The following is a 19,064-nucleotide window of genomic DNA, read 5'->3' as shown; positions in this document are numbered from 1 at the left end:
TACGATACTGCGTGAAGACGTTGACAGAGCAATGAAAAACCTGAGTCAAAACAAGGCCCCGGGAGTAGATAACATTCCATTGGAACAACTGACGGCCTTGGGAGAGCCAGTCCTGACAAAACTCTACCATCTGGTGAGCAAGATGTATGAAACAGGCGAAACACCCTCAGACTTTAAGAAGAATATAATAATTCCAATCCGAAAGAAAGCAGGTGTTGACAGATATGAAAATTACCGAACAATCAGTTTAATAAGCCACAGCTGCAAAATACTAACACGAATTCTTTACAGACGAATGGAAAAACTAGTAGAAGCCAACCTCGGGGAAGATCAGTTTGGATTTCGTAGAAATATTGGAACACGTGAGGCAATACTGACCTTACGACTTATCTTAGAAGAAAGATTAAGGAAAGGCAAACCTACTTTTCTAGCATTTGCATACTTAGAGAAAGCTTTTGACAATGTTGACTGGAATACCCTCTTTCAAATTCTAAATGTGGCAGGGGTAAAATACAGGGAGCGAAAGGCTATTTACAATTTGTATAGAAACCAGATGGCAGTTATAAGAGTCGAGGGGCATGAAAGGGAAGCAGTGGTTGGGAAGGGAGTAAGACAGGGTTGTAGCCTCTCCCCGATGTTATTCAATTTGTATATTGAGCAAGCAGTAAAGGAAACAAAAGAAAAATTCGGAGTAGGTATTAAAATCCATGGAGAAGAAATAAAAACTTTGAGGTTCGTCGATGACATTGTAATTCTGTCAGAGACAGCAAAGGACTTGGAAGAGCAGTCGAATGGAATGGACAGTGTCTTGAAAGGAGGATATAAGATGAACATCAACAAAAGCAAAACGAGGATAATGGAATGTAGTAGAATTAAGTCGGGTGATGCTGATGGAATTAGATTAGGAAATGAGACGCTTAAAGTAGTAAAGGAGTTTTGCTATTTGGGGAGCAAAACAACTGATGATGGTCGAAGTAGAGAGGATATAAAATGTAGATTGGGAATGGCAAGGAAAGCGTATCCGAAGAAGAGAAATTTGTTAACATCGAGTATAGATTTGTCAGAGAGTCTTTTCTGAAAGTATTTGTGTGGAGTGTAGCCATGTATGGAAGTGAAACATGGATGATAAATAGTTTGGACAAGAAGAGAATAGAAGCTTTCGAAATGTGGTGCTACAGAAGAATGCTGAAGATTAGATGGGTAGATCACATAACTAATGAGGAAGTATTGAATAGGATTGGGGAGAAGAGAAGTTTGTGGCACAACTTGACAAGGAGAAGGGACCCGTTGGTAGGACATGTTCTGAGGCATCAAGGGATCACCAATTTAGTATTGCAGCGTGGAGGGTAAAAATCGTAGAGGGAGGCCAAGAGATGAATACACTAAGCAGATTCAGAAGGATGTAGGTTGCAATAGGTACTGAGAGATGAAGAAGCTTGCACAGGATAGAGTAGCATGGAGAGCTGCATCAAACCAGTCTCAGGACTGAAGACCACAAAAACAACAACAACAACAACAACAACAACATGGGTAAGGCTGGCTATATTCGGCTACTGCAAAAAGTTTAACGACTTCTGCCGACACAAAGACCTATTGATTTCGACTATAGATTGTAAAAATTTTCTAGGCACATTCATCCCCGTTTTCTGTTCTGTATTTCTCGGTAAAGTCGGAAGTCATAGTTACGCTTGTGTTCTGTTTGACGTCCCTGCGAACGTTAGTAATCAACTGATTAACTGGAAGTGTTAGAATAGGATTAATGGAATTTCACACTCGCTAATATAAATAAGTATCGCAGTTGAATGTGAACGTACCTATAACGTGCTCACACGGCACACTGGTACTTCCACGCCTTGCAGGCTATATCATGAGACGCAAGCTTTTCAGATTTCGATATACACTCGTTTCATCGCCGTAAAACTTGCAGTATCTGAGTATTGGCTAGTTAGAAGATAAAATCTGTAGGCGATTATTCGTAGCGCACGTGAATGTTTCCAAAAAGGCTAAGAAGGTGTCGACTAACCTAGTTGGGTTAGTAAATATTTCCATTTACCAGTTTTCTGGGAATCCCAGTGAATGACCGTCAATTCTTTTTTTTTCCATTCAATTGTTTTTGCCAGTATTCGCCCTTATTGCTCCATTTATTTATCTATGCAATCATTCACTGTATTTTGTGGTCTGCTGCTGAAAGCATTGCTTTCCGTCGGATCTTTTACTGACCACTGTTAAACCTGGCAGTGAAAGAGGCATCAGTCGTCAGCTGACCGTTCTTTAGTTACGCCCGTCAGTGGAAGCCGGAGCAATGTCTGGACGCTTTGTTTGTGACGAAAGAGTTATTGACGGGGTATACCTAACACAGTGAAGGAAAAAGGCGTACAGACGTTTATTGAGAGGATTAAAACGAGAAAGGATGGATATCTTGGTGAACTGTATCACTTTTGTTGCTGAAACGTGAAGAAAATCTTGTTAGAAAGATCATTGTGCTAGGATGGGTACAGTGAAAATGAGTCTCACGTTTATTGATCGCCAGTTCAAAAATTTTACCTTAAAACAAACTGTTTATTTTGTGGGGAAGAAACATCACATGATGAGATGGAAAAACCTTTTTGCCTAAAAGTGTTATTCGTGAAGTTACAAAGACTTTTCAAAATTGATAATGGAAATGGTGACAAAACAGAATAATGACTGGGGAACTAAAAAAATTTCGAGTAGGGCGTATTGAAGATCATCTCGTTGTTGGAGGTCAATACTATGGTAATTGTGCCAAAATTGTTTTCAGAGCTTATGCTCCATTTCACGGTAGCGCTGGACGACAATAAGATGTTGAGGTATCTGCCTAGGTGAATTTCATTTACTAGCATTTAGAAGCAAATGAAGATAAACATTAGTTTGCACACCAAGACTTCCTGAAGAATTATCATGAATACTTCCCAGAGATCTAGACTATACAAAAAGAGATGTTTTTATTGGTTTTAAAAATAAGTCTGCACAAGGAAACTATTCTATTCTCTCGAAAAAAGGGCTACTCAGTCTTACCTGACATGCGGTATGAGGTCAGAAGCATTGACCAGCAAGAGGAATGTACCTGAATTGTTGACACTGCTGCTGTAATCCCGGAAGGGTGGGGCCGGGGGTTCAACCCCCAAAACCTGCTCTCTACGCCCATGGCAACAAGTAGATAAATCAGTACAATATACGAGGATCGGAAAGTAACTCACAATAATTTTCTTCTCCCCTGGTATTGCAGCTAGAATGTTGAAATTTCACGACGATATAGTCCGAAGTTTGCGCTACAAAGGTTATTTTGCTTTGATGTGCAGCTGTAGCGAGAGGAGCCTGAACTACGAAGCAGACATGGCGCACACGTTACTGTCGTCAACTTGTGAAGACCTGCGAAGCGTAGTTCGATATTTGTGGGCCTAAGGGCATATACCGAGTTAAATTCGCAGCGATATGCGTGGCGAGTGTGGGGACGACTGTATGGACCGTATCAATGTCTGCAGGTGGTGTGCAGTCTTGCAAGAGGGCCGTCTGAACATTAGTGATTCGCCACGCTCCGGGCGGACGGTAACAGCTGCAACACAACTGAATGTCGGGGCCATTGAGGCAGCAAATTTGAACGACCGACGTGTGCAATTGCGGAACTTACCGCAGCAGTTTACCATTTCCTATGGTACAGTGTACGATATTGTTCATGACACGTTGAAATTTCGTAAGGTTTGTGCGCTCTAGGTGCTTAAGAACGTGACAACCACAAGGACCAGCGAATGATGACAAGCTTGGGTCACTTAACGTGTTACGCCGCAGAAAGGCATGACTTTCTGAAAAGAATAGTCACTGGTGATGAGTCGTGAGCATACCACAACTTGTCCATTACCAAGCAGGCCTGAACTGAGTGGAAAAATGCCGGTTCCCCACTGCAAAAAATGTTCGAAGGAAATTGCTCGTGACATGAATACGCATGGTGTGTTGTTGTTGGACTTTGCTGAACATGGGACCACTGTGAATGCTGCAGCCGACATCAAAACTTTGGTTAAGTTGCGTCGCGCCCTTCGTGGCAAACGTCACAACAGTAATGCTGGCGGTGTCGTACTTGTTCATGACAATGCTCCTCTCCCCCCCCCCCCCCCCCTCCCCTCTGTTGCTGCTCCTGTTCGTGAGCAAATCGCCAAATTTTGGTGGGAGACTTCCACCATACATCTAGACTTGGCACAGTTCGATTTTCATCTGTTCGGTGCCATAACAAAATTCGTAGGCGGCCAAAGCTTTGCGACAGATGCGGAAATAGCAGTCCGCAGGTGGCTATACTCCACCCGAACGAACTTCTACGAACAGGACATCTTGAAACGGGTACAATGATGGGAGAAATGTGTTGAGAACATTGGTGACTATGTGGAAAAGTAGGTAAAAGCTGTAAGTTCACTTTTGTGTGTTTTGCTCTGTTACCTATTGAATATTTTGGTAATAAAATTATTGTACGTTACTTTCCGATTTTCCTTGGTATTTTTACATAAAAGACACCGATTTTCAATGCCAGAGAGAGAAATTTACTCCTTTCTCTGATACGTGAGCAAAGTTTCGGAGATTTATGATGATTGCTTCCTCAGCGTGGCGAGCAGCACGAGATACAGGGAGAGGGAACGGCAGAACGAGGCGCAGGAGGGGGCGGGAAGTAGCGGCCGGAGGGGGAAATGGCAGCGTCCCCTGGGGCCCGGGAAACGAACCCGCGGCCCGCCAGTGTGGCCCGGCGCGCGCTATCCGCAGAGTTAATTAGTTTAGCCGCATTTGAGGCATTGTCCCGTTTAATTTCCTCCGATTGTTATCTGCGCCGGCGAAACGGGGGAGCCCGTCCGCTGGCGAGCCTCTTCCGGCACGCGGCGCGGCCGTTTTATCTGAAAATGAAATCTTGGCAATCATCGAGCGAGCCGGAGATGCGGGATTGCGGCATTTGCTCCAGCTGCTGCCTGCTCGTGTAAACTGCCGCCGGGCGCAGCTTCGCTCCAGACGCTACGCCACGACTAAATTTTATGCTCTATGTAATCGGTATTGTCGAGGCACTTACCCGTTACACAGAATTTGTTACTGGACGTCATTACAGACGAGTATAACGCGTTTAAAACATGCGGTTACCGCTGAGCAATGAGCACGCTGTTTCATTGACAAATGAATGGCGCGGATAGATATGGACCAAAACCTCGGCGGAGTTGTACCACTTTCCTCAGAAATTTTACACTGTTGACTAGGAGACGAGTGAAGTGGTTGTAGAAAACTGTAGCAGACGTGACAGGTATGATGGAAACAAACTGGAAAAAAAAACTATCATACGTGATTATTGTACTACACGCTGAGAAAATTTACAAAATTTCCGTTAATATGAACTTAGAAAACTAGAATAACGAGTCGTTGTAAAATATTAGTGACAACTCCACTATCATCACAACTGAACTTTATAATAGAAGTGAACCGTTTGCAAAAACGCGGGTGAGTCAAACTAACAAGATAGGTGGTAATGGAGACATTACATTTTCGCACAATTAACTCACGCCATTATTGGACGCGCGAAATGTATCTGGTAATAAGGAACTGGAGGATTACCGAGGACCTATAATATATACCTTCTCGAGGATTACGATTATTGTCGACTCCACCCACGACGGGTACGAATTACAGTACATGCGGGGAAAAAACATGACGACTGATACAACATATTCGGTACTCCCTGTATTTCGCTGAGATTAAGAAACCGGAGGAATACGAAAATTATGAAGTACGCGGCAAAGAGTAACTGCATGTTTCCGTTAGGTACTTGGAGTCCACTCAGGATAACGAACTGAAGCAAGTACCAGTTATTCGGTATTTTTCCCGTTCTATTCACGTAAGGAACGAGGCAAAAATGATTGTTTACATGCCTCTGTGTGTGTTGTAATTAAATTAATCTTACCCTCACAAACCTATGGGAGCTGTATGAAGCGGATCGTAGTATATTGCTAGAGTCGTCATTTAAAGCCGGTTCTTGTAAGGAGGCTTTCTACTGATAGAATTCGCCTATCTTTACGAATTAATTGTACCAAATCGAAATGTTCCCCAGATCTTTTCTCATTTCCTTTTGATCTGCGAACAACTATACTTTCCAGCACCACCAGCGAACGATTTTATGGTGCTACAGGCGCTAATGATAAATCAGTTATATACACTGACAACGTTAGCTTTCTTGGGACACTCCCCATATTACTTCACTTCCTATCGAACATTCACCGAACTAGCTTCTTCTTGTCTAATATGCAAGGTCAATCAGATATGGAAACAAAATTTTCAGAGTCTGACGTGGATATTCATTCTGTCCAATTGATCTTCAAAAGTTTGTTGGTTCAGTTCTTTCAACATCACAGCGACACTCTTCCGCGGATCAAAAGACTCTGTTACCGTTCGTGCTGGCTTTCTCTATATACATTCAATATCCCCTGCTAGTCTTATTTGGTGCAGGTCCCGCATACTTGAGCAATATTCTAGGATGGGTCGCACGACTGATTTGTAAGCAATCTCCTTTGCAGACTGGTTGCATTTCCCTTGTATTCTATTAATAAACCTAAAACTCCTACCTGCTTTACCGACGACAGATCCTACGTGATCGTTCCACTTCATGTCCCTACGAAGTGTTACATCCAATTATTTGTATGAGACACCAGATGTGACTCACTAATATTATTTTCATAGGATACTATGCTTTCTTTCTTTTTGTGAAGTGTACAGTTTTACATTTTTGAACATCTAAAACAAGCTGCCAACCATTGCACCACTTTTGGAATCTTATCAAGGTCTGACTGAATATTTGTACAATTGCGTTCATGTTGTACTTAATTGTAGATAACTGCATCATCTGCTAAAAGTCTCAGCTTGCTATTAATATTGTCCGCAAGATCATTAATATACAACATGAACAGCAGTGGACCCAACACACTTCCCTGGGTACACACCAAGTTATTTCTAAATCTCTCGATGTCTCCCCATCCATAATAACGTGCTGCGTTCTCTCTATCAAGAACTCCTCAGACCAGCACATATTTCGTCCGATACTCCATATGGTAAGCGAAGGGGTATTGAGTCAAATGCTTCCCATAAATCAAAAAAACCCTTGTGCATCTACGAACTGCCTTGATCCATGGCTTTCAGGATGCCATGTGACAAAGTGTGTGTTGGGTTTCACATGATCTATGTTTTCGAAATCCGTTGTGTTTGACCTCAGAACTTGTTCAAAGATTCTACAACAATTTGACGTCAAAGATATTATAGGTAGTTTGTGGATCACCTCTGATACCCTTCTTACGGACAGGTGTGACCCGTGCTTTCTTCCAACTACTGGGTGCACTTTTTGTTCGAGGGTTCCATAGATTATATTTAATAGAAAGGCTAACTCAGCTGCGATTTGGGTATAGAACATGATAGGGATTTCATCGGGTCCTGCAGCTTTATTCAGTTTTAACGATTTCAGCTGTTCTCAACTCCACCGACAATAATGTCAAATTCACTCATCTTTTCAGTGGTAGGGGAATCAAGTTAGAGCAATGCTCTCGGATTTTGCTTTTTAAAGGGACATTTGAAAATAGAGTTAAGGATTTCTGCTTTTGCTTTGCCACCCTCAACTTCAGTTACAACCTCGCCCGTGAGTGATTGGACACTTAACTTTGGTGCCACTATCAGCCTTTAATTGTGACCAGATTTTCTTTTTTGGGGGGTGGGGGTGGGGGGTGGGAGGGGGTAGGGGCAGGGGGATGTGAAAGATCATTTGACAGTATTCTGCTATGGTAGTCACTGAAAGCTTCACGTACTGTTCTCTGTCTAGTTTGCTGAAAATATGAATCTTTCTGCTTGTTTTAGCAGTCTTCCAAATGTGCCCTTTGTGTTTTGGTATTCATTGTTGCTATAATTGCGTTATGGTCACCGATACCAGCTTAAATATGGTCTTCCTCAAAGAGGTTAGGTCTGTTTGTTGCTATTAGATTTAATGTATTTCCATCACGAGGGTTCTGAACGATGTGGCATAGGTAGTTTTCAAAGAAGGAATTTAGTAACATATCACAGGATGTGGCTCAAATGGCTCTGAGCACTATGGGACTTAACTTCTGAGGTCATCAGTCCCCTAGAACTGAGAACTACTTAAACCTAGCTAAGCTAAGGACATCACACACATCCATGCCCGAGGCAGGATTCGAACCTGCGAGCGTAGCGGGGTTCCAGACTGTAGCGCCTAGAACCGCGCGGCCAATTCGGCCAGCTTCACAGGATGTCTTTTCATGCCCACCACTGATAAAACTATAATTTTCCCAATCAATTGTTGGATGATTAAAGTTTCCTCCAATGATTACAGTATTATTGGGGAACTTATGTATAAGCAACTGAGATTTTCTCTAAAGTTTTCAGTTATATTAGGAGGAGAATCTGATGATCGATACAGAGAACCTATTATAATTTTTTGTTCGCCCTTTATATGGAGTCTTACCCAAACAATTTCACATGCAGTTTGTTTCTATCTTGGGAAATTTGAGTTTCTTGTCTACTGCAACAAATACACCATATCCATTTCCCATTTCCCTATCGTTTCAGTATAAATTTGCCCCAAAGATCTCACTAATGTAATTTTCAGGTTTTAACCGGATTTCTATGCCTATTAGTATGTGAACCTGAGTGTTTTTTAGAAGCGCTCAGAACTTTGTTATGGATGCTTCGGCAAGATTCTGATACTCTCATCAGATGGAAGTATTTCTTGGAATCTTAAACTGATACTTCTGAGTTTTCCACAGCTGTCGTTATCTGGATTGGAGGGAAAGTTGCCTAATCTGAAAGAACTCTTGTGTGTATCCCCCACACAGTCAGCTACTTGAGTAGCTACATCTGGTGTGTAGTGCACACCTGATTCATTTAGGACCCGGCAGCTCTCAACCCTATGGCTCACGTCTAGGAAGTGCCAGCCTAGCTTGTCACAGAACCCTGGGAGTTCTGGGTCAAGCATTCCAGTCGACTCAGAAGCAGAGGCCACGATTTGTTGTGGACACAATGCTGCAGATTGTGAGCTTCGTTGAAACTCTGTGAGCAAGGCTTGTATTCTCAGCTCTCTCTCTGCTAGTTGCAAGAATGGTCCAAGTATGAGCTCAGAGCCCAGACGATTGACATCTGTTCCAAAGTGCATGACAGTTCGTAGGTGGTTGCACCCTGTTCCCTCAGTGGCTGCCAGAATAGTTTCTTCATCACGGTGAATGAGGCCCTCAGGCGTACTAACTTAGTGTACCTGGTGTATTTCTTTGCATCCCTTGCTGCAATTTCCCTAAGAAGTACCATTATTCGCCGTATGTTGAACTGTCAATGTTTAATGGACTCCTACCCTTTTGTGCTTGCCTCCTTTTGACATGGGACATAGGTTTCCCCGAAACAGGTGAAGTAGTCCTATTTGCTCAGTTTCAGTGAATGAAAGCACCTCGAACTTGTTTGTTAGAAGGATCAGTGTAACACCCTGAGTCCTCGTTGTTCCCTGTCTACCCTGTGCAGAATGGCTAGACCTAGTATTTACATGCTACTCAAAGTCAAGTTGACAGGTACTGATGGGACTTGTATTTCCTCCAGGAGAAACAGTGTCCACAAGAGAGGAGAGTAACTGAAGTACCTTTGGTACTTCTGGCACACAACTCTTGGTAACCCTTGCACACATCAGCTTGTAATGGTTTGTATCTTTCAAAATGGCTCTGAGCACTATGGAACTTAACATCTGAAGTCATCAGTCCCCTAGAATTTAGAACTACTTAAACCCAAACTCCCCCCCATGAACCATGGACCTTGCCGTTGGTGGGGAGTCTTGCGTGCCTCAGCGATACAGATAGCCGTATCGTAGGTGCAACCACAACGGAGGGGTATCTGTTGAGAGGCCAGACAAACATGTGGTTCCTGAAGAGGGGCAGCAGCTGTTTCAGTAGTTGCAAGGGCAACAGTCTGGATGATTGACTGATCTGGCCATTTAACAATTACCAACACGGCCTTGCTGTGGTGGTACTGCGAACGGCTGAAAGCAAGGGGAAACTACAGCCGTAATTTTTCCCGAGGGCATGCAGCTTTACTGCATGGTTATATGATGATGGTGTCCTCTTGGTAAAATATTCCGGAGGTAAAATAGTCCCCCATTCAGGTCTCCGGGCAGGGACTACTCAAGAAGATGTCGTTATCAGGAGAAAGAAAACTGGCGTCCTATGGATCGGAGCGTGGAATGTCAGATCCCTTAATCGGGCAGGTAGGTTAGAAAATTTAAAAAGGGAAATGGATAGGTTAAAGTTAGATATAGTGGGAATTAGTGAAGTTCGGTGGCAGGAGGAACAAGACTTCTGGTCAGGTGACTACAGGGTTATAAACACAAAATCAAATAGGGGTAATGCAGGAGTAGGTTTAATAGTGAATAGGAAAATAGGAATGCGAGTAAAATACTACAAACAGCATAGTGAACGCATTATTGTGGCCAAGATAGATACAAAGCGCACACCTACTACAGTAGTACAAGTTTATATGTCAACTAGCTCTGCAGATGACGAAGAAATTGAAGAAATGTATGATGAAATAAAATCAATTATTCAGATAGTGAAGGGAGACAAAAATTTAATAGTCATGGGTGACTGGAATTTGAGTGTAGGAAAAGGGAGAGAAGGAAACATAGTAGGTGAATATGGATTGGGGCTAAGAAATGAAAGAGGAAGCCGCCTGGTAGAATTTTGCACAGAGTAGAAGTGCAAAATGGCTAAGCAGGGATGGCTAGAGGACAAATGTAATGATGTAGAGGCTTATCTCACTAGGTGTAAGATAGATACTGCCTACAGGAAAATTAAAGAGACCTTTGGAGATAAGAGAACCACTTGTATGAATATCAAGAGCTCGGATGGAAACCCAGTTCTAAGCAAAGAAGGGAAAGCAGAAAGGTGGAAGGAGTATATAGAGGGTCTATACAAGGGCAATGTACTTGAGGACAATATTATGGAATTGGAAGAGGATGTAGATGAAGATGAAATGGGAGATATGATACTGCGTGAAGAGGTTGACAGAGCACTGAAAGACCTGAGTTGAAACAAAGCCCCCGGAGTAGACAACATTCCATTGGAACTACTGACGGCCTTGGGAGAGCCAGTCCTGACAAAACTCTACCATCTGGTGTTCAAGATGTATGAAACAGGCGAAATACTCTCAGACTTTAAGAAGAATATAATAATTCCAATCCCAATACTGACCTTACGACTTATCTTAGAAGAAAGATTAAGGAAAGGCAAACCTACTTTTCTAGCATTTGTAGACTTAGAGAAAGCTTTTGACAATGTTGACTGGAATACTCTCTTTCAAATTTTAAAGGTGGCAGGGGTTAAATATAGGGAGCGAAAGGCTATTTACAATTTGTACAGAAACCAGATGGCAGTTATAAGAGTCGAGGGACATGAAAGGAAAGCAGTGGTTGGGAAGGGAGTAAGACAGGTTTGTAGCCTCTCCCCAGTGTTATTCAATCTGTATATTGAGCAAGCAGTAAAGGAAACAAAATAAAATTCGGAGTGGGTATTAAAATCCATGGAGAAGAAATAAAAACCTTAAGGTTCGCCAATGACATTGTAATTCTGTCAGAGACAGCAAAGGACTTGGAAGAGCAGTCGAATGGAATGGACAGTGTCTTGAAAGGAGGCTATAAGATGAACATCAACAAAAGCAAAACGAGGATAATGGAATGTAGTTGAATTAAGTCGGGTGATGCTGAGGGAATTAGATTAGGAAATGAGACACTTAAAGTAGTAAAGGAGTTTTGCTATTTGTGGAGCAAAATAACTGATGATGGTCGAAGTAGAGAGGATATGAAATGTAGACTGGAAATGGCAAGGAAAGCGTTTATGAAGAAGAGAAATTTGTTAACATCGAGTATAGATTTAAGTGTCAGGAAGTAATTTCTGGAAGTATTTGTGTGGAGTGTAGCCATGTATGGAAGTGAAACATGGACAATAGATAGTTTGGACAAGAAGAGAATAGAAGCTTTCGAAATGTGGTGCTACAGAAGAATGCTGAAGATAAGGTGGGTAGATCATGTAACTAATGAGGAGGTATTGAATAGGATTGGGGAGAAGAGAAGTTTGTGGCAAAACTTGACCAGAAGAAGAGATCGGTTGGTAGGACATGTTGTGAGGCATCAAGGGATCACCAATTTAGTATTGGAGGGCAGCGTGGAGGGTAAAAATCGTAAATGGAGACTAAGAGATGAATACACTAAGCAGATTCAGAAGGATGTAGGTTGCAGTAGGTACTGGGAGATGAAGAGGCTTGCACAGGATAGAGTAGCATGGAGAGCTGCATCAAACCAGTCTCTGGACTGAAGACCACAACAACAAAAAACCTAACTAACCTAAGGACATTACACACATCCATGCCCGAGGCAGGATTCGAACCGGCGACCGTAGCGGTCGCGCAGTTCCAGACTGAAGCACCTAGAACCGCTCGGTCACACCAGTCCGGCTGTATTTTTCAGTTGCAGACTACTCAAGTATATCCTCAAGTCTTAGCTATGGAATTTTTTCTGGGTCACAAATAAACAAAATATCAGCAAACAACAGAAAAGAGCTATTAGAGTAATAACCAAAAATAGTAGCTGTGCTCAGTGTAAAGATATGTTTAAAATAGAGGGTACACTTTTAAAGTTACTGCACAAACAGTTTTGTCTGTGACCATGGCGCAGGTTCTAGACTGAACCTGCATTTACAAAAAAAGAATAAACATAAATCAAAACTAATGGAGGGACGCTGACACATCTTTTCAATCAAGCTACTGGAAAGGCGTAGAACACAAAACGAAAATCAAACATACGCGTTGTGGTCCTGGTGTCAGCGGATAATGTGTTTGTAATGTGTGCAGTGACTACTATTCAGAAATGAATAAACTATATAGTACCGGTACTAAGTTTGTACATTACATGTGAAATAACTTACTTATAACAATGTATTAACAAAACAGTACTCTACACTCGGTATAGACTGACGGTGATTGCACACTTTCAAACAGGCCGGCCTTGTATTCGGCAAACTTGATTTAGGTTAAACCACACTCTCTATAAAGGCCTAAATCACTTCAAGCTAATAACGGGACGATCATTGCTGGAATACCACTGTCGACTACCTCTTCCGTCCTTGTCAAACCAGACCTGTTGTTAAGTATGGAAGTGCCTGTATAGATGAATTATGGTTTTGGTTCTTAAAGTTTTATACCACGTAAAGGTGATACACATAGTACACAACACGAATATGACAAAAATCGCAACGAATTTGACAAAAAGTTGCACCGAATTGGATACAGAAGCACCAGAATTGGCTACAAATAAAACCGAAATTGCTTAAAAATAACACAGAATTTGGCCATAAAATAGAATGACTTTTCCTGTCCCCAGTTATTATGGCTTCTTCCCATTACATTTCCATATGGCGCAGAAGAATGGTTGCTTAAACGCATCTGCGCGCATTGTAATTAACCCAGTCTTGCCCTACAGGAGCGATACATAGGAAGTTGTAGTCTTTTCTCTGATTCCTCATTCTTGAACGTTTGTGAGTAGGCTTCCATGGGATGGTTTGCATCTATCTTCGAGCATCTGGTAGTTCTCATTCTGTGTTGCTCTTCCATGGATCAAACGAATGTGTATCATTTGTGCTGCCTTTCTTCACATGCATTCAATATTCCTTGTTAATCCTATTTGATGTAGTTCTCACACTCTTGAGCAATATTCTAGGATGGGTTGCATGAATCAGTAGTAAACAAACTCCTTTGCAAACTTCATTTTCCTAGTGTTCTACTAATGAACCAAAGTATGGCTCCTAATTAACCTAGACTGAGCTTATGTGATCATTACAGCCAGGTATCTGTATTAGTTTAGTGATTACCATTGTGACTACTTGATGTTGTATGCCTAGTTCAGAAAGATACGTTTCTGCATTCTGAGTAGTTTACAGTTTTATATTTCCGAACATTTAAAGCAAGTTGCTAATCCTCTCACCACTTTTAAGCCCTATCAAGATCCGAATGAATATTTATCATGCTTTTTTTTTTTTTCTTTTTTCAAAAAACTCTTCATTACAGACAACTGCATCAAGCTCAAAGTACTTATCTACATTAAGATATGGCAAATAATAATTAATGTGTTTTTCCATTTGTAGTTGTATAGTGTTGTTGTTGACGATGATGATGATGACCTCCCTCTATAGTATCCCCCCCCCCCCCCCCCCCGCCACACACACACACAAACACATACACTTCCCTCCATTACCAAACTGACTATTGCTCAATGCCTCACAGTATGTCCTATTGACCAGTCTCTTCTTTTAGTCAAATTGTGTCATAAATTTATTTTTTCCCCATTTAGATTAAGTACCTTCTCATTTATTACATGATCTACCCATCCAATCTTCAGCATTCTTCTGTAGCAGCACATTTAAGAAGCTTGTATTCTGAGCTGAAATGCTTATCACACACACTTCATATCCATACAGTGTTCCTCTGTAGCACTACACTCCAAAAGCTTCTACTCTCTTTTTGTCTAAACTTTATATTGTCCATATCTACTCCAGACACATACCTTCAGAAAAGAGTTCCTAACATTAAAATTTATTTCTATGTTACAAATTCCTGTTTTTCTGAAATTCTTTTCTTGCTGTAGCCAGTCTACATTCTGTATCCTCTCTTCTTTGGCTATCACCAGTTACCTTACAGCTCAAATAACAAACTCATCTGCTACTTTTAGTGTCTCGTTTCTTAATCTAATTCTCTCAGCATCACCTGATTTAATTCAGCCACATTCCATTAATCTTGTTTTACTTTTGTTGATGTTCATCTTACACTCTCTTTTCAAGACACTGTCCATTCCATTCAATTGCTCTTCCAAGCTCTTTGCCGTCTGTGAGAAAATTGTTTGAGGGTGTAAGTGCTTTTTGAGTCATTAAAGTCTCTGACAACATCTCCTGCATTGGCAGACAAAATGTTTGGTGGAGTCTTGTTGTGGACCATGGCCTTACCCCTCCCCCCCCCCCCCCAAAAAAAAAACCAAACTTACCTTAGGGGGAAAAAAGGACAGGTAGACACTCGCGGGCAACCCCCCCCCCCCCCCCCACACACACACACACATCCATCCGCACGTATACAGACACAGGAAGATGTCTGCCTGTGTCTGTATATGTGCGGATGGATGTGCATGTGTGTGTGTGCACGAGTGTATACCTGTCCTTTTTTCTCCCTAAGGTAAGTCTTTCCTCTCCCGGGATTGGAATGACTCCTTACCCTCTCCCTTAAAACCCACATTCTTTCGTCTTTCCCCCCGCATAGCTGCAATCTCTAAGCTTATTTGTGACAGTCTTTTTGTTGTGCCTATTTCCACTATATGGAGAGTGACAACTTGCTTTTTCATAATATTTTTAATTCCATCCTGGATTTTCCATTGTTTGGTAAACCGTTCGTTGTGTTATGAATAAACAAGAGACATTCCATATGGAAATTAACTAATAAATGGTAGAAACATATCAACAGAACTATTATTAAATGTTTCAGGCTCTTTGGCACAACGGGGTCGTGCGCTGCCTGCAACAAGGTGATCCCAGCCTTTGAGATGGTGATGCGTGCTCGCAGCAATGTCTACCACCTGGAGTGCTTTGCCTGCCAGCAGTGCAACCACAGGTGAGGCAACATCGCTGAGCAAACGGTTGAATATGTTCAAGATGTATTGCTCTGCTCCACTTGCCTTTTTTTCCCTGCAGTAGTCAATTGGGACATCCCTAATACATCTCAACTACCAGAACAGCTTGTAGGGATAACATTAAGGCTACAAAATGTGGTGCAAAATGTATAGAATGGACAATGGGGTCTCAGTGTCAATAAAATAAAGAAAGTTGATGCGTTAAATTACTGTAACAAAGAGTGGCTCGTGTGGCCTGGAGGCTTAGTACCAGTATGACTCAATGGCAATAATCAACAGATGCTAACATGCTCAAAGTGAGTATCCGTGGTTTACAGTGGTAACTGACTGATGTCTTATTGATTTCCAGAACTCTTGTACCCTCTATAGACTTCTTTACTACAAATATGTATTTCCTTTACAAAATTCTGCATTTGTCTTGGGATGGATACCAAAAAATTATGTTAAGGCCAGAATCAAATAAACACTTTTATTGTTAATCATGCATTCAACAGAGATAAGAGAACTGATTTTTTTGTGCATTTTGAATTGTTAATTGTGTATCAACAGTACTGCTGTTGCACATAGACATATCCTTCAGTCCATAAATGAACAGAGATCACAGTGCCTGCTCTATTCCAGTGTCATTCAGCAACAATTTTTCACCAGGGAACAATGCCTGTGCCGCAAGATTCTAAAAATTTTACATTGTTGCTGGCAGCAATCCCGTCTATTATGGCTTATAAAAATACAATTTTGTTATCATGCAGAATACTGCAACTCAAACTGCCATAGATTCTCCCTCATGCTATACAATAAGAATAAAGCAGTCTGGAAATTCTTTAGACTTGGGGTTTTCTCCAAACCTAAATATACTCTGTAGCAGTATACTGTGTGCCAGTATGTATTTCACAGTTGTGCACCTATCACAGCAACTCTCTTCAACATTAAATAATTTCTCTCTGTTATGGTTCATTTTTTAGCACTATTTCTGAGAGCTGGTTGCATCTATAACTGATTTATGTAAGAATTATAATCTTATGCATAGGACTCATTGTTAACACTAAATAAAATTATACAGGCTTTGTAACAGCTACTTTTGTTGTGAGTGTACCTCAGTCTGTCCTTTTTTTAAGTCTGCCACTCTATTGTAGATCTTGGCCCAAGATGCATAATGTGCAAATGGCATACATGAGAACTTCATGAGGCTGAAATAACTCTAGTGAAAGTGTGTGTTTCCATTACTTTTCTCATCCTATATGAGATTTGATTACAAGAAATCACTCAAAAGTCAAGGAAAGCAGTGACATGGAAGAGGTTGCAGAGACTGAGAAGCAGACTGAAGATGAGATCATGGCAACTGCAAGAACATTGGAAACATGATATTAAATAAAACCCTCATGGTACTGGAACCAAGCATACCTTAATCAGCCTAAGCAATCATGTGCATATTTCGCCTGGACTGAATTAACATACGCAGGAGCACATGCAAAGGTTGTCGGATCATATACCCATTACAGCAGTATCCTCCAACATTCCTTTTTCTACATTCATCACTTACGTGAAAACAAACTACTTTCTTTCTTGCTTGTTGCATCTAACTTTTTATTTAAAAACATCTCAATCCTCCATCTCTTTATCAATAAACTATGTGTTACTTCAACAATTGCTAAACATGTATTTGGGTAGAGTGGTGGGAGAGAGAGAGAGAGAGGGGGGGGTGGGGGGGGGGGGGGTGGGGTGGGGGGGGCAGAGAGGATAATGAGCTATATTCCACATAATTCTTGTCATTGATGTATACTGAATCTTTGATGGTACGGGTTGTAATGGAGTACTATCGTGTAATATCTGGGAAAAGGAATCAGAGGAAAAGGATAATGAAGCATCAGCTAGAAATTTTAATATGTGACATTATACCTCATTGAAGAGAAAATAAACAAATGTGTGAAGCACAAAGGAGCTGCAGTGAAGGCATTAATTTATTGACAAAAATTTACATGTACCATCATGCGAAAAGTAACTCTTTCATTTTTGCTATTTCATGCCTTCTTGTGTAGTTTATACATTTGATGGTTAAGGACAACACCATTCTTATTCAAGGCATTCTGCTCACATGACAGAGCTATAATTAAAGTTGGTTATTTTTCTTTTGCATACAAGTAGGAATTTACAAGACCTATGACATCTTTCCTTGAGATTTAGATGATGATTTTCATGTATTTAATGGTAGTTAACTGTTTCTGAATACTGTGTGTTTTTGTTTCCTATAGTCAGTGGAATGGTAAAAAGCCTGTAGTTCAGAAACACAATTTTTGTTTTATTTTGTCTTCACTGGATTGTCATCATTGCACCACCATGGAAACATATTAATAAGAGAAGCACACATAATTCTCTGATGGGCCCAGTATATTTCAGGAAATGGCAGATGCAAGTTACGGGTGATGTATTATTCACACACTCCTTTGTGACACTCAGTGTGATGGATGTTGGGCACTAGCTGAAATGGTTTAAATAAAAAACACCCAAGCAGCAATGACTTCTTCCCTCCACTGCCAACCTTCCCTGAATGCATAAGAACTGAGGCTAGATCCCATCTGCTTTTGTATATGGATGCAGACACTACACACAGAGTTAAAGACACAAGAAACAAAATGCATCACAGCAAAGACAATACAGAATAGTGGCAACAGTACTAATATACACAAATTGTGTGCTGGGCTAAGGGTGGCAACAGCCCAAACTAAGTAAATATCAGTCCAAAGTCATACACTGTCTTGCGATTGTTGATGATTCTGCTGCCCCATCAGCCACCACACTGAATTCTTTTCAGAGTGTACAATTTGTATTAAAACATTATCAATAGTATAAACCTCTGCACATCCTAGCCTTAGAGAAATTGGTGTTTTAGGGTAGTCTTCAGTATATCCATAACAACTGACAGTAATTTCTAAAACATTTTTAAAAACATTGAATTATGTATATACATATTCATTGTGAAAGCTTTGATGTTAAAAGTATTTCCTATTCTGTGAGTATGTTCGAAAGCTATTAAATTTTCATCTATGATTCAGGTTTTGTGTTGGAGACCGTTTCTACCTGTGTGATAACAAGATCCTGTGTGAGTACGACTACGAGGAACGCCTCGTGTTTGCAAACATGGTGTACAACCCCAGCAGTCTGGCGCACATACGAAGGCAAGTCAGTAATTTGCAGGTATGCCCCACACGTACATGTACATGTTCGTGACTCATTCTCCTTGTATGACTTTTCCTCTTGTAGAGTCTACGAACATTCTAGAAAAAACACAAACATTCCAGTAATGCTCTACATTTAAAGAAATGTAAGTCCTCAGTGTTCA

General features: G+C 41.1%; 1 protein-coding gene across 1 annotated transcript in view; it reads left to right on the top strand.

Moving 5' to 3' along the window:
• The window catches only part of LOC124804946 (LIM domain only protein 3-like), a gene marked incomplete at its 5' end in the record, with an annotated part of 60,281 nt that overhangs the window by 11,783 nt on the left and 29,434 nt on the right, over window positions 1-19,064 (top strand). Inside the window, 2 exons of the mRNA XM_047265331.1 lie at window positions 15,583-15,708; window positions 18,778-18,919. Coding sequence (XP_047121287.1) covers window positions 15,583-15,708; window positions 18,778-18,919 — 268 coding nt within the window. The remainder of the gene's footprint in view (window positions 1-15,582; window positions 15,709-18,777; window positions 18,920-19,064) is intronic.

This window comes from Schistocerca piceifrons, chromosome 7, assembly GCF_021461385.2.
Source record: "Schistocerca piceifrons isolate TAMUIC-IGC-003096 chromosome 7, iqSchPice1.1, whole genome shotgun sequence".
Taxonomy (NCBI): domain Eukaryota; kingdom Metazoa; phylum Arthropoda; class Insecta; order Orthoptera; family Acrididae; genus Schistocerca; species Schistocerca piceifrons.
This window is presented reverse-complemented; position numbering and strand designations above follow the sequence as displayed.